At 38.8% G+C, this 15,129-nt stretch overlaps 1 protein-coding gene across 2 annotated transcripts in view; it reads right to left on the reverse strand.

Moving 5' to 3' along the window:
• Nucleotides 1–867: 867 nt before the first annotated feature.
• Nucleotides 868–15,129, reverse strand: part of GUCA1C (guanylate cyclase activator 1C) — a 41,214-nt gene continuing 26,952 nt past the window's right edge. Inside the window, exons 3-6 of one of the 2 annotated variants that reach the window (XM_037063329.1) lie at nucleotides 10,591–10,699; nucleotides 6,425–6,430; nucleotides 2,429–2,444; nucleotides 1,345–1,450 (exon numbers count right to left, since the gene is read on the reverse strand). In XM_037063329.1, coding sequence (XP_036919224.1) covers nucleotides 1,345–1,450; nucleotides 2,429–2,444; nucleotides 6,425–6,430; nucleotides 10,591–10,699 — 237 coding nt within the window. Of the gene's footprint in view, nucleotides 1,454–2,428; nucleotides 2,445–6,424; nucleotides 6,431–10,590; nucleotides 10,700–15,129 lie in introns of both variants that reach the window. The other variant, XM_037063328.1, reaches the window with a different exon arrangement.

Below are 15,129 nucleotides of genomic sequence, written 5' to 3' on the forward strand. Positions count from 1 at the left end.
TTAAAAAATAAAAAAATAAAAGAAAAAGGGAAACAAAACATGAAAAAACTCAAAAACAAAAAAATTAAAATCTCCTCAAAATCTTGTGGAAACCCTTGGAGTATTTCTACCTCCATCTATACTGACATCATCTATATTTGGATTTGTACATTCATCTATAACTTTCAAACCTCCATTTACATTTCATTTTACTGCCATGTATGCCTCATCTATACCTCTTTCTATAATTTTATCCATCTGTAAGTATGAGTGAAGCATGGACAGTCCAACTCTGTCTGTATAGTTTCAATTGTGTGTTTTTGACCCAAATTTGAATATGAAAGCATAATTAGGAAGCTTTTTTCATAAAGACAGCTCACATCTTCTCTTCAACTTCCACTGTGTTTCCATAAGAGAGCCTTGCATTCAAAGATGCCCTAGTGGGCCTGCGATATAGAACCCCAAACTTAAAAAAATTCTAACCATCAAGAAATCTCATTCATCATTTCATTTTTTGGGAAAGGATATGTAACAAATGAAATGCCAGAGCTATAATGTCAGGACCGTTTAAAATGTCAAGTGCTTGTTGTTTCGTAGCCTGGCTGTCTGCTGTTCTGATCAAACCTCCAACTGGCATAATAATTACAGATGATGCATTGCATTTTCATGCACAAATGGACCCAGAGTTATAACAAGCCAGACAGAAACATTCCCACTGCCCAGCCTGAAATTTTCTCCTTATACTACAGAGCTTAAGATTTTTGCCTTTGCAACAAAACATTATTACTGATTCAAGACAGCATTCAGGGTCAGGAGTAGGAAAGAAGAGAAAAAAAAAGTTTCTCAATTCACCAGAGCTCAATCATTTATGATGTATGGATGCAACAAGAGCCAAGAGGCAGTAAACACACTTGCCAAATACATGTTTAGTCTAACAAGTTCGCTAACCTGTGGAGACACTGCCCAGATCATCTAGTTCTATTTCAAGATGAGATTAATTTGGGTGTGCAAGGAAGCATACGTGTGAGCTCTATTTTGAATTGATATATATGGAGACAATTCTTCAGTGTAATCATCATATTCTGATCTGCTCAGAGAATACTAATGTATAAACAGAAAAACAGCAATGCTCTGTCTAGGATTTTTATGGAAGGCTCTATGGGACTTAGATAAGTGATGTGTTCATAAACTGGCACCAATTACAATAAAAACCTGAAGTCAATAACATGTACATGGGGATATTTCATTTCCTCTTAACTGAAATCCGGGAAAGCCATTCTCAAAGCCACTTCACTGTCATCTTCTGTAGACCAGCCTTGTCAGATAGTTTGAGGGAAGCTTCCTCCTGTGCCTGGCTGCTTCCCATTACAGATAACTTTCAGGACATTGGAAAAGTCGAAGCTCTTGGAAACAATCTCCAGAAGATCCTGATCCTTTTCTGTGCCATTGATAAATTCTTCTAAAGTCAATTCTCCTAGAAAATAAACAATTAACAAGAGGCTTTGTCCATACCACTCACTGCCATATACAATATATCCCCTGTTATCATTACTGATATTCTTCTTTGATATGTTTTTATGTCAACCAGACTCTAAATTCTTTGACTATCCTTATATAGAAAAGCATTCAATGGTAGGATTGCTAGTGAAAATAAAAATGATGAATACGATCTATTTTTATCTTTGAGTTGAGATGTGAGATAAAGCACCCATGAGCTCATATACATTCATGTCATAACATAGTGTTGGTTACTTGACATTTAATCTTGAAGATACATAGAGTCATAGAAGCACAAAGATTGAAGATTTCTAAGATCGGGAGGAAATAATTGTTTGTAAGGCTATTTTCAATGTTCCTCTCTCTGAGAAAAAATTCCAGATGCTCCACCCAGACAGGTTAAACATTTATTCACCCCACATATTGCTCATTAGTTCTCCTCTTCTGTTCTGATTGTGGATTTCTAATGTTATTACCTTGACTTAAGCCTTAGCCTATGCTGGCCAGTCCAGTGCTATAAAACAATGTACCCCTTGTATACTGGCTGCCATATTTTCCCACTACTCTCATCCCATAAGACAATTTTTCAACATTTTTGGTGGCTATGTGGTGGAGTTCTTTGTTGACTTATTTGTATTATAATTATGAGTGTATTCAAGTAGAGGGGTGCAGATGCAATACCTGATTTCAAAGATTGTATCTAGTAGAGTTTGTGTCTGGGTGAAAGACAGGTCAAAGACAAGTCAAGGACATTCAGTAACTAGAGCATGTGTACTTGGCGCAGGAGGTCAGCAGAGACTGAGATCAGGTGTTGCACTGTGCCTCTACTTTTTAATGGATAAAGACAAATATTTAAGATACCTCCACAGCGCTTCAAATATGAATAAGCATGAGTCATCACATTCTCATAACATACTTTCCTTTTGTTTTCAATGGCAAAATACTAAAATACATTTTTAGAGGGAAATCTAATCTTTGCTCCTTATGTTTTCCTTATGCCAAAGAAGTCTGTGCAAAACCCCAACTAAAAGTGGGTAGGAATAGAATTATCTATGTCTCACAAGGAATGTACAATGTCCAAAATGAAGAGAAAATTGAAAATAAAGAGGAGTGGGAAGTGTGTGGGTGGGAGAGTCACACGGGTGCAGAGATGGTGGGGCAGGGGACCACACATAACAAAAGAACAACCATCCACTGCAAAAGAAAATCACAGCTGCTCCGTCCCAACCCAAGAGAGTTTTCAAATCTTTAGGGACTCAGTGTGACAAAAGAGCAGTGGGAGTGGAGATAGGAGAGCTGAAGTAGATTTTGGCCACTCAGTTTCAACACTTCTCTGTTATCGTTGCTGCCATGAAAGAAGCTGTCTGCAGGCCTGGGGTATAGTTGCATGTTGACTAAAAAGCAATCCAGGTTACAGATGTAAAAAAGAGTAAAAGAAATACTTTTTAAAAAATGTTTGCATTATGATATATATTTTTTCTTTTTAAATTCTTTTTCAATGACAGTTTACATTCAACATTATGCTGTATTAATTTCAGGTGTGCACCATAGTGGTTAGACAGCCATATGCTTCACCAAGTGTCCCCCTCCCTTGATATTTCCAGTGCCCACCTGGTACCGTATATAATTATTACAATATTGTTTACTATATTCTCTGTGCTGTACTTTATATCCATGGGACCGTTTTGTAATGACCGATTTGTGCTTCTCAATCCCTACAGAGTTCGTTACACTGCTGGTCAGTGTTACTGATGCTCTCAGATCACTCAGTACCACTTTCAGCATTTTCACTGGTGAGAAGACAGCTACCCATGACTTTCTCTTTGGTCCTGTTTCTGCAGTCTGGTTATCTTCTTGATCCTCTCAGGTTATATATTTCGTCCTACTAACACCTTAAATATTTTTATAACAAATCAAAAAATCACTGCTCCCCTTCCCCAAAAATCCAAACTTTATTGTGCATGCCCACATTAGCATAATTGCTCTAAAGAAGTCAGTCTGATTTTAAAAGAAACCAACCTTTGTAAAAAAAAAAGGTTTTTTTTCCCAATTAGTACTAATTTTTATATATTAGAACAAGGAAAAATGGTGCTGGGGCTAAGCAAAGATGAGAATGAGGAATCTCAGGAGATGAGAATGACCAGATATTCAAAGAAGGATGCTGAGGAACATTTTCAACAAAACAAGTTTTGTATTCATTAGCAAGGCTGCATAGAGATATTTAGCAGTATTTTATAGCACAGGTGTTTCATTTTATTTTTAAATTATAGTTTACTTTCAGTAGAATTTTGCATTAGTGTCAGGTGTACAGCACAGTAGAAAGAAGGTGATTATTGAGCAGTCATTTAGGGCAAAAGAAAACAGAGACAGAGCATGAAGGAAAACATTGAGTTGCTGACCAAAAAGACATCTTTTAGAACGTGGAACATTCTGGAAAGTCACAATAAAAGCAAACTGGAAACTGGGAACTACCAAGAGATCATACAATCATAGCAGTGAATGATAGGGTGAATGATATACTATTACCAAATGGACCCACCCTTTTGCTCTGAGGGTCCCCCACACCCTACTAGGTTTGCCTTGTCTACTGCCAGGGAAAGACGTCTCTCAATTCCAGGGATTGGTGAAAAGGAAAGGGATTATTTATTTAAAGAGTTATACAAACTTAAGAGTAATGACTTAATATTTTCACTGAGATCCCAAAGTCCTTTAAAATACCCCCACATGTACAGTCCTTCCTTCCTTGTCTTCCCAGTCTGGGGTACTGTATCTTAGAAAAAGAAATAGAAGTCCATGCTTCTTCTCTGCCCAAGCCGCATGGCCTCCAAAAGACCCCACATGGCTGCAGTGCCTGGGTTTAAATCCCAGCGCCAACCTTCCTCTGCTGCACCATTTCTGGCTCCTCCCACAATTGGCCACAGCTGCCAGCATTCCTGTATTTTTCCAGCTTTATGGGGCTGTCATAATAAGTCCAGGCAGGTGTGGCCCTATGGTATGGAGTCAGTAATCTCCAAGCTCTTACACAGGTGCCATAACCAGGGGGAGTTGCCTCCCAGTTACATCATGGGTTGAAGTAACTCCTATCCTCCTGGATCAAAGCTTGGCCACAGCTGTTTAACTTATCTGTGAAGCCAGTTAAAGGTTATAGATATGTTAAATGACCATTCTAGAGGTTATCTGCAAAACATTTGCTATTCAAAACAACTTTCAATGGCCCTGCTCCATGTATCCCATCTTTCAGCTGAGCTTGTGGAGGTAAAGACATCCCATATTTTTTTCCCTAATATTTTCTGGACACCAAGTTCTGGACCCCATTCCAAATCCCTATTTGGGGTCCACCCTTGGCTGCACCCTGTTACATAAGTACACTGATTTCTTCTTTTATATGAGGAAACTCAGTCCCCTCTGATCTGTTCTTAGTTTGCTTCACTGTGACCCTTGTGACTTTCCAGAATGTTCCAGTCTAAAACACAACTTTTGAACATCAGGGAATCTAACTGGCCAAGAATGAGGTGTAGGTAGATATACTTTGCCTTCTCATACAACAAAAAGAAGGGCAACAACAAATTTTAAAACAAAAAATAACCAGAACTACTAGAAAATCGAACTTATGGAAGTTCAACAACCATGAGTTGAAGAAGAAACATTCGTCCAGACCAGTAGGAGGGCCAGAGATGGGCAACCAGGGCAAAGAGGACTCATGGCAAGGTGGCAGCTGGCAGACAAGGTGGTCCCATGTTTGCATGCAGATAACCAGGAAGAACAACTAGGGGGCAAGACAGACTGCACAACCCAGGGCTCCAGTGTGGGGAAACAAAGCCTCAAAATCTCTGGTGGTAAAAACTTGTGGGGGTTGTGGTCATGGGAGAAACTCCCAGCCTGACAGGAGAGTTTGTTGGAGGGACCTACAGAGTCCTAGAATGTACACAAGCCCACCCACATTGGAATCAGCACCAGAAGGTCCCAATTTGCTTGTAGATAGCAGGGGAAGTGACTGAAAGTTGTCTAAGAGTGGATCAAATGGTATTGTTCTCACTCGAACCCACCCCCCACAAGCAGTGCTGTATCACAGTGACCTGGGTTGCCTTGCCATGGCTAATACCTAAGGCTACACCCCTCATTACATAAAGGCACACTGAGACAAAAAAATATATGGCCCATATAAGAGAACAGATCAAAGCTCCAAAAATAGAACTAAGCAATGAAGAGATAGCCAACCTATCAGATGCAGAGTTCAAAAAACTGGTAATCAAGATGCTCACAGAAATAGTTGAGTATGGTCGCAAAATAGAGGAAAAAGTGAAGGCTATGCAAAGTGAAATGAAGAGAAATGTACAGGTAACCAACAGTGAAGTGAAGGAAACTGGAACTCAGATCAATAATTTGGATCAGAAGGAAGAAATAAACCTCTAAATGGAACAGAATGAAGAAACAAGAGGTCAAAAACATTAGGAGATGCTGAGGAACCTCTGGGATAAATTTAAAAGTTCCAACAGCCAAATCATAGAGGGACCAAAAGAAAAAGAGGAAGACCAAGAAATTGAAACTTTGTTTGAAAAAATAATGAATAAGACTTACCTGATCTGGCAAATAATATAGACTTCCAGGAAGTCCAGGAAGCTCAGAGAGTACTAAAGAAGTTGGACCCAGTGAAGCACACACCAAGTCACATCATAATTACTTTACCCAAGATTAAAGATATGCAGAGAATCTTAAAAGCAACAAGGGAAAAGGAGACTGTTACCTACAAAGGAGTTCCCATTAGGCTATCAGCTGATTTCTCAAAAGGAAACTTGCAGGCAAGAAGGGGCTGGAAAGAAGTATTTGAAGTCATGAAAGACAAGGACCTACATCCAAGATGACTCTATCCATCAAAGCTATCATTTAGAATGGAAGGGGAGATCAAGTGCTTCTCAGATAAGGTCAAGTTAAAGGAGTTCATCATCACCAAGCCCTTATTATATGTTAAAGGGACTTATCTAAGAAAAAGAGGATCAAAACTATGAACAGTAAAATGAAACAAACTTACAAGTATCAACAACTGAACATAAAAAAGAAACAAAAACAAAAACTAAGCAAACAACTAGAACAGGAATAAAATCCCAGAACTGGAGATCACATGGAGAGTTATCAGTGGGGAGAGGGTGATGGAAGAATGAGGGGAAAGGTACAGGGAATAAGAAGCATAAATGGAGGGTACAAAATAGACAGGGGGAGGTCAAGAATACTATAAGAAATGTAGAAGCCAAAGAACTTGTAGGGATGACCCATGAACATGAACTAAGGGTGGGGGGAAATGAGAGTAGGAGGGGGGTGCAGGGCAGAGGGTAATAAAGGGGGGGAATGAGACAACTGTAATAGCATAATCAATAAAATATATTTAAAAAATAAATAAAACAAACCTTTCTGATCCGTCACTCAATGTCTTCCTTCACATTCTGTCTATTTTCTTTTACCCTAAATGTCCTCCCAATAATCACCCTCCTTTATTTCCCCTTTGGCTTCCTTCTGTCTCTTTTTACTCTCATTGTTTATTTTATAGGCCACTTAAGTCTTTCTTGTCCATATGCTATTTGGTGCTGCATTGAACTTTTGGCTCTTAATGTTGTGAATAGCATAGCTAATCAATCTGTTTTTATATTTTATGAAGTTTTGCAATGCATATAATATGTTAATTTCCAAAATAGTCTTCTACAGGCCTTTCTTCCTACAGATATAAGTAAATATTATGCTTGTTTCTTTTTTATTTCTTCCTTTGCTTTTCATAGGACATCTTTCTATCAGACACTCATTCATTTGTCAACTATTTCTAGAGTACCTATGTGCCAGAAAGTGTGAGAGCAGAGGAAATACCAAGGTATATAAAATGGAAATAGTTTTTTTAGTTCATCTTTTTATTTTTAGCATTATTTCTATATTCCTCTTTAGATTAATCTTCTGACTTTTCTTGCTAACTACCATGATAATTATGCATAGAATACTTCATAGCTGTTATGTATTTTTTGTATGAAGAGACCTCATATTGATCATTCTTTTGCAAACAATTGGCAGTCTAATTGGGGTTTCCATATGTGTCCCTGAAGTTTTTCTTATTGTATCTTGGTGTGTTCCACTATTCATTAGATCATCAGGTACTAACGATGTGCTTGCTTTTTATTTTGGTATACTTAATTGAACATCTCTATTTCTACCAATATTGTTTTTTTTTAAGATTTAATTTTTTTATTTAAAGAGAGAGGGGGCCCTGGCTGGTGTAGCTCAGTGGATTGAGCGCGGGCCTGCGAACCACATGATCATGGTTTGATTCCCAGTCAGGGCACATGCCTGGGTTGCAGGCCAGTTCCTGGTTCCCGGCAGGGGACGCATGAGAGGCAACCATACATTGATATTTCTCTCCCTCTCTCCTCCCCTTCTGCTCTAAAGATAAATAAATAAATAAAGTAAGTAAGTAAATAAATAAATAAATAAAATCTTTAAAAAACAAATAAAAAAATAAAGAGAGAGGGGAAGGAATAAAGAGAGAGGGGAAGGGAGGGAGAAAGAGGCAGGGGTGGGGAGAGAGAGAAAGAGAGGAAGAGAGAGAGAGAGAGAATCATTGATGTGCAAGAGAAATATCAATTGGTTGCCTGTCACACCCTCAACTGGGGACCAGGCCTACAACCTAGACATGTGCCCTGAATGGGAATCTTTTGATTTTCAAAACTATGGCCAACCCACTAAGCCATACTAGTCAGGGCCCAACACTGATGCTTCCATAACAATGATAATGAAAATAAAAATCATATTTGACTAGGCTTGTATAAATGTGTATAAATCAATAACCCATTCTCCTCTGTGTTATTGATACAAACTTCCCCTTTATGTGTGAATGAAGCACTTCTTTCTCCTCTGTCAAATACTGGAAAATCCTTTTATACTTCCGTAAATATCAACCTTCTGTATCTTCATTACTTTCTCTTCCTTGTCCTCTGGTGCACTGAGCTGTCTTTGTCCAACAACACAATTTTATCATCCTTCTTTTTTTATACACATGGAATGACCCAGCTGTTTCTTAATGAGATAATATAACAACCTCCAATAATCTCCGCATTAGTGAATTTTATCCAGTTTCAGCTCTGCCTGTGCATTTGCCAAGAAATGGTGTTTCATTGTTCTTCCAAAATGCAACTAGTTTGATATTTTCATTTATTTTTAGACAAGTTTTTATCAGAGGAAATGATTCATGTGATTAGTTCTATAAGCTATTCCAGAAACCATAATTCATTCTCCCTCTTTTGACATATTCTCCCAGGTAAAAGAGGTCAATTTTCTAACTGCAGGTAACCTCAGTTAATGCCTGAGCACCACGCCTTTACTCCCTAATACCATACACTTTTTCAATCCCGATCTTTCTATTTCTAGGCCTCTTCCAACCCATAGTCCCCATTTTACTGGTTCTTTATATGGTGTTGTTGAGAAACCTGCTTCATTTTCTTGTTTTCTGGAACATATTGTCAATTCTTTCAAACAAATAGATCTGAGTGTCTTCTTAAAGATACTACAATCCTCATATTTCTCCAAGGAAGGTCACCTTTTTTTCTATTCCCCTTCTCCCACCACCAGAAACAGGGTATACAGATATTTTCAAACATTGCTGACCTGGCTTTTGAAATCACCGTATACTAAGTCTTAAACATTTGTGGTTCCCTATGTACTTCCAAATATGATTTCAGCTCCCAGGAAGAAAGAGTTTAACCTCTCTACTTCAATCTCTGCCATCCTACAGGAACTCTACGTATAAAAATTAAAATAAAGTAGAACACAACCTACAGCATTTCCCCTATTTGGTGATCACTGGCTTTGGTTGCATACTCTAGATAATGTTTCACTGTCCTGGTAAGACCTTCCACTCTCCACCTCTCTGGTCTCTTTCAAGCTTCACTTAACTTTCTCATCCACTCATGGAACCTGCATTTGTTTCTTGCAAACTTTCACACCAAATAGCTTTGATCTTGGCAAACTAGTAAGTGAGCATTCTGACTTGAGATTGAGGTGAGTCTGATCTAGAACTAAGTCCTTAAGAAGGGGATTGATGGTATTTAATATTCCCAAACTGTTTTTCTGAAAATTATACTCTTGTCCACTTGTCTGGCTCATTCACAGTGGCAATTTCATTTGAACTCCCTCTCAGCCTCCTCACCATTCCATCCTGCCTAATTTTGCACATTTGACAAGTGCTTAACTGCCACACTCAGTATGGGTCTCTACTGCCCTCTAATGTTTCTTCTTATAAGAAACCCTCCATGGGCAGGTTGATTCTGTGGAAAAGTGCTAGATTGATGACAACCATGCCTGGACTCCCATTGCCTCATATCCATACTTGTAAAAGAGTCTCTCATTAACATTCTATTTTACATGTCCTAAACTTTCTTTTTGTGTGTGCACCATTCCTAGATATGCTGCCTCAATCTCAAATGAATATGCTCACCCAGCCAATTATGTGAGCGCTCTCTCTTCTCTTAGAATATCTGTGTCTTCCCTTTCCACTCTGCCTCTGAAGAAGTGAACCTTCTTCTTTGATCCAGAGAAGAATCCATATTTTAGGGTAGTAAGAGCAGATAGAGAAATGAGCAGAAAGAGTAGAAATGTAGAAAAGGTAGAAAGAGCAGAAATGGGGGCAAGTATTGACAACTCTTTCCAGAAATGTGTAGCCAAAGGGAAGAAACCAAAATTGGTAACAGAAGAAGATAGAATCAGAGAAGGGAGGATTTGTTCAGTAAGGAAAACTAAATTTTATTTGTCAGTTGATGAGAAACCTCCAGTAGAAAGTAAATGATGACTAGAACATGAGCCAGAGCAAACAGCAGTGAGTTCTTCATCTGATAGTCTCCCATTTTTCTTTCCTTGTATCTTCCCTTTACTCTTCTTCATCCTGAAGTCTCAGGCACCATGCACTGAATATAAATGTGGCCAGCAAAGACTTGCTCAATTGAATTGTACCAACTGGAAAATATTGGACTCATCAAATTATGTAGCCCAAATGATATCACAACTAGGGTTCTCTTGGTAGGTTCATGCTTTTGTCTAAATGGCACACTCACCCCCACCATCTCCTAGTTTGTAAGAAAAGTGAGCAGAGGAGAGTAGCTGCCTTACCATCGTGGTTTGTATCAATCTTATGAAACACCAAGCTGGTGAATTCTTCAGGACTCAGAGTTTGCTGGCCATTGAGGGCTTGTACGGTCTGCAAAGAGAAATTAAATCAGGGAGGTTAACTTTGCTGGAAGGAAAAACATTTTATGGCATTTCTACCTCTATGTGACAGAATTTGGGGGTGTGTGCATGTGAGTTTTACTATCTAACTTGTTCTAGACCTTAAAAATAAGAAAGATTTTATGTCGGTTCTGAGTAATGAGGCTTGGGAGTTAAATGAACTGAATACAGTCTGAAGTTTGATTTTCTACAGCACAAAGGCACCCATTCAACATATTAGGTCACAAAAGATGCCAAGAACCCACTGGACAAAAAAATTTATAGTGGTCACTGTCATAACAATTACAGACCCAGAGAACAGATGATATTTTCCATGTCAGACCTATCATCTTTGATCTTATGGATGAACATGAAAAGATGATCTGTGAGTATCTCAGGCTTCCTTTCTGTTTTCTGACACTGGTACCTCTGATCCTTTCTGCCCTTTAATAGAATGTTTGAATGGGAAGACAGATACGTGTGTCTTGGAAGAACATTGAATTTCTCTCACACTTGGCCAGCACCTTTTCATCATAAAAACTATCAGGGGATCGAGAAAAATGACATTTCCAGCTTTTTTGTGGGAAGATTTAAATCCCCACCCCTCATTCCTGCTCCAGGTAATTAAATTAAACAGCCCATAATTGACATAGAAATTTATAATAAGCTTAAAGAAAGACATACACAGAGAATAAATTCCAGAATAAATCTGGAATTTGACTGTAGCTATATCTTGATTGAACATCAGGGAATCTTTTTAGAAAACCTTGTGGCAACATATTTCAGTTAGAGAGCATGGTCTAAAACATGGCTATCTCTTTTGCTGTTTTTCTTGTTTTGTTACACAGTATTCCTTCATTTTTAATACAATAATCATAAGTATTTCCATATATTTTGTTTAGTTACAGTAAAAGTACAGGAGAACCAATTAAATAGAATGGGAAAGATGAAGGGCTCCTGTCTTTGCTTTTGATATTGGTGTCAGGATAAAGAATGATAGACACATAGCAAACTGAACAATAGCATAGAATAAGGGAGCTGTTTTTCAGCTTTGTTGCTGTAGCTCAATACTTGCTGAGGAAGCTGTGCGTGGAAGTGAGACCGTACTTCCTAAATTTAAACAATATGGCTGCAGTGCCACTCTGATTTGATTGGTCGTATCCATGGGGATTTTATGCAACATGTATGTTTTCCCACCCTGGACAGCACAGCAGCACGAACTCAAGTCTCCTGACACTTTGGTGATACTTGCAACACAGGCTGCAGAAGCAACACTTTGAATGTCAGGGTGGTATATGTTTTCTATTAGCAATCTTAAATTTTGCTGTGTCTCAAGCACGACTAGTCCTGAAACCAGGATTCATCATAATAAACAGTAGCAAAGCACCACTCCTGGCCCTAGCAATTCAAGGTCTCGCTGTTAAAAATAAGGCAATGCTTAGAGGAATTGTTACAGCAATGTAGCATCTTATTAGATGAAGTTTTTAGGTTTTTTAATGTCTTGGCAGAGACCCCAAAGTCTAGAAGATGTGGCTAGGCCTCCAGTATCTCCAAACCCTGAAGTGACTTTAGGCCTCATATATAAAAGTCATAATAAAAGATTATAAAATGTCTAGGACTTGTCCATCACCCATCCCCTGGCAATGCAAGTGAGAGTGAAGGATTGATTGGAAGGTGACAATGCATGAGGGGATAATATTTTTGGAGGGAACTGTCAAGCTCTGTGTCTTCCCTCTTTTTTATAGGAAGAGCAGGGTGGGGAGATGAACAGGGACAATGGTTTGTTCTATTGTTTCCTTCCTTATTTAGTATATGTTCTCTCTCTTGCATTTTGAAAAGCTTTTCTCTGACTACTCCCTGAGTGGGAGCAGGAGGAGGTAGGAGAGAGTGGGAAGCAGGACTTAGTTCTGTGGTGATTATCTAGTTTCAGAGCTCTCTGGATGGTGGGGGTCTAAAGTCCACTCTTTTTCTGAGCATCCCCCCCTCACCTCCTTTTTGTTACTGAGACTCTCTCTCCTGCAGTTCCCTAAACATAAAGCATGTATTTTAATTCCAGCTGGTCCTTTGAGGCTCCTCTGTAACCTCCAAGTCTGGGTTTCTCAACACCTACAAAACTGCCAGGTTGGACTAGGCAATTCTTTCTTGTTTAGGATCATGCCTTGCATTGTATAATGTTTAACAACAGCCCTGGTCTCTGAACAATAAATGGTGGTAGCACTACACCTTCTGCAGCTCCCCATTGACAACCAAAACATCCCGTCACATTGCCAAATGTCTCCAGGGGAGAAGGAGTGTAAAACCCCTCCTGGTTGAAAACAATTCTCTAGATCTATCTCCAGCTTTCTTCTCCTGAGGGTCCCTCACTTCTCCAGGTGGCTCCATTGGACAAGATTCAAGATAAGTGTGTGACAGCTTCCCCTCCCAGAGGCTCATATCTGATCTATGGAGCAACCCAGGCATCCTTCAACCCAACAAATTCTAGAAATGCAGACATTTCCTAAACCTCATCCCTCTGACTCCACTGTCCTGTGAGCCTCTTCGGGCTTTTTGGGTATGGCACAGACATGGCAGCCTTGTGTTCCCAAACCGTAGGGTCTATCCTCATCACAACAGCCTCCTTAAACCCTATGTTGCTGACTTGAGCACTATCACCCAAGATTTCCTTTCTTATAATCCTTCTCAAAACCCTCCTCTTGACCATTACATAGCCTTGAAGTGAGGTTAAGATGTAACTACTTCCTTTGTAAATTCTGCTCACATTCTAGTACTTCCTTTAGGTCTTGAAATGGCTGGGCTGAATTCCATTTTAACAACCTGTTGAGAGAACTTATACAGTATATATTATTCCTCACCCTGTTGGTGGTTTGCCATAATATAAACATACATTTATAACCCTCTTTTTTCATAAGTGCATATTCCATTGTATTAATTTATTTTATTTTATTGAAAAATTTGTTATTGTTATTCTATTACAGTTGTCCCAGCTTTTCCCCCTTTGCTGTCCTCTGCCTAGCCCACACCCCTGTTCCCACAGTTAATCTTCAAACTGTTTTCCATGTCCATGGGTCATTCACACATGTTCTTTGACTAATCTCTTTCCCCTCTTTCCACAGTATCCCCCTCTCCCAGCTCTGGCTGCTGTAGGTTTGTTCCATATTTTCAAGCTTCTGGTCCTATTTTAAAATTTTCCTCTTTTAGATTGGTTTGCATTTTTACCCTTTTAAATGATTCTGTGATGTAAATCAGAGGCTTCTATCTTTATGAGATTAATAATTATTTTTTCTGAACTAAAGTCAGAAATGTTGAATAAATTCAAAATGAATTAAAGACTTAAATGTTAGGCTTAAAACCATAAAAATCCTAGAACAAAACTTAGGCAGTAAAATCTCAGACATTGCTTGTAGCAATATTTTTTTCTGATATATATCCTCAGGCAAGGGAAATAAAAGTAAAAATAAACAAATTGGACCATATCAAAATAAAATGTTTTTGTACAGCAAAGGAAAAAATATTGTGCAGCAAATAAAAAGAAAAAAAGACAACCCACTGAATTGGAAAATATTTTCTCCAATACATCTGATGAGGAGTCAATATTCAATATTTATAAAGAACTTACAAAACTCAACACTCAAAAAAATCCAATTAAACAATGGGCAAAGGACCTGAATAGACACTTCTCCAGAGACATATGGCCAATAGACATATGAAAAGATACTCAACATCACTAATTATCAGAGAAATGCAAATTAAAACCACAATGAGATACCACCTAATACCTGTCAGAATGGCCATCATCAATACATCTACAAACAGGTGCTGGCAAGGATGTGGAGACAGGGAACCCTTTGGCACTGTTGGTGGGAGTGCAGATTGGTGCAGCCACTGTGGAAAGCAGTATGGAGTTTTCTCAAAAGATTAAAAATGGAACTCCTAATGAGTCAGCAATTTTATTTCTGCGAATTTATCTAAAGAAGTGAACAAAACACTAATTTGGAATAATATAAGCACCCCTGTGTTCTTTGCCACATTATTTACAATTGCCAAGATTTGGTAGCAGCCTAAATGTCAATCAATAGAAAAGTGGATCAAAAGGCTATGGTACATTTATGCCATGGTGTACTACTTGGCCACGAAAAAGAAAAATTTGCTCATTGCAATGGTATGGATGGGCCTGGAGAACATTAGGCTACATGAAATAAGCCAGCCAGAGAAAGGCAAATACCATATGATTTCACTTGTATGTGAAATCTAATGAACAAACTGAGTTAACAGGCAAAATAGAGACAGACTCAGAGAGCAGAACGGAAGCTCTGGGCGAAGTGTGGTTAGGGGCGGGACTGAGCAGAAAAGAACTCATGGACATGGGCAACAGTGTGGTGACAGCAGGGGCGGGGTGGGTGCAGGTGGAAGTGGGTATAAGGG

The sequence above is a fragment of the Sturnira hondurensis genome, unplaced genomic scaffold, assembly GCF_014824575.4.
Source record: "Sturnira hondurensis isolate 20B ecotype Veracruz unplaced genomic scaffold, ASM1482457v3 Scaffold0014432, whole genome shotgun sequence".
In the NCBI taxonomy this organism is placed as follows: domain Eukaryota; kingdom Metazoa; phylum Chordata; class Mammalia; order Chiroptera; family Phyllostomidae; genus Sturnira; species Sturnira hondurensis.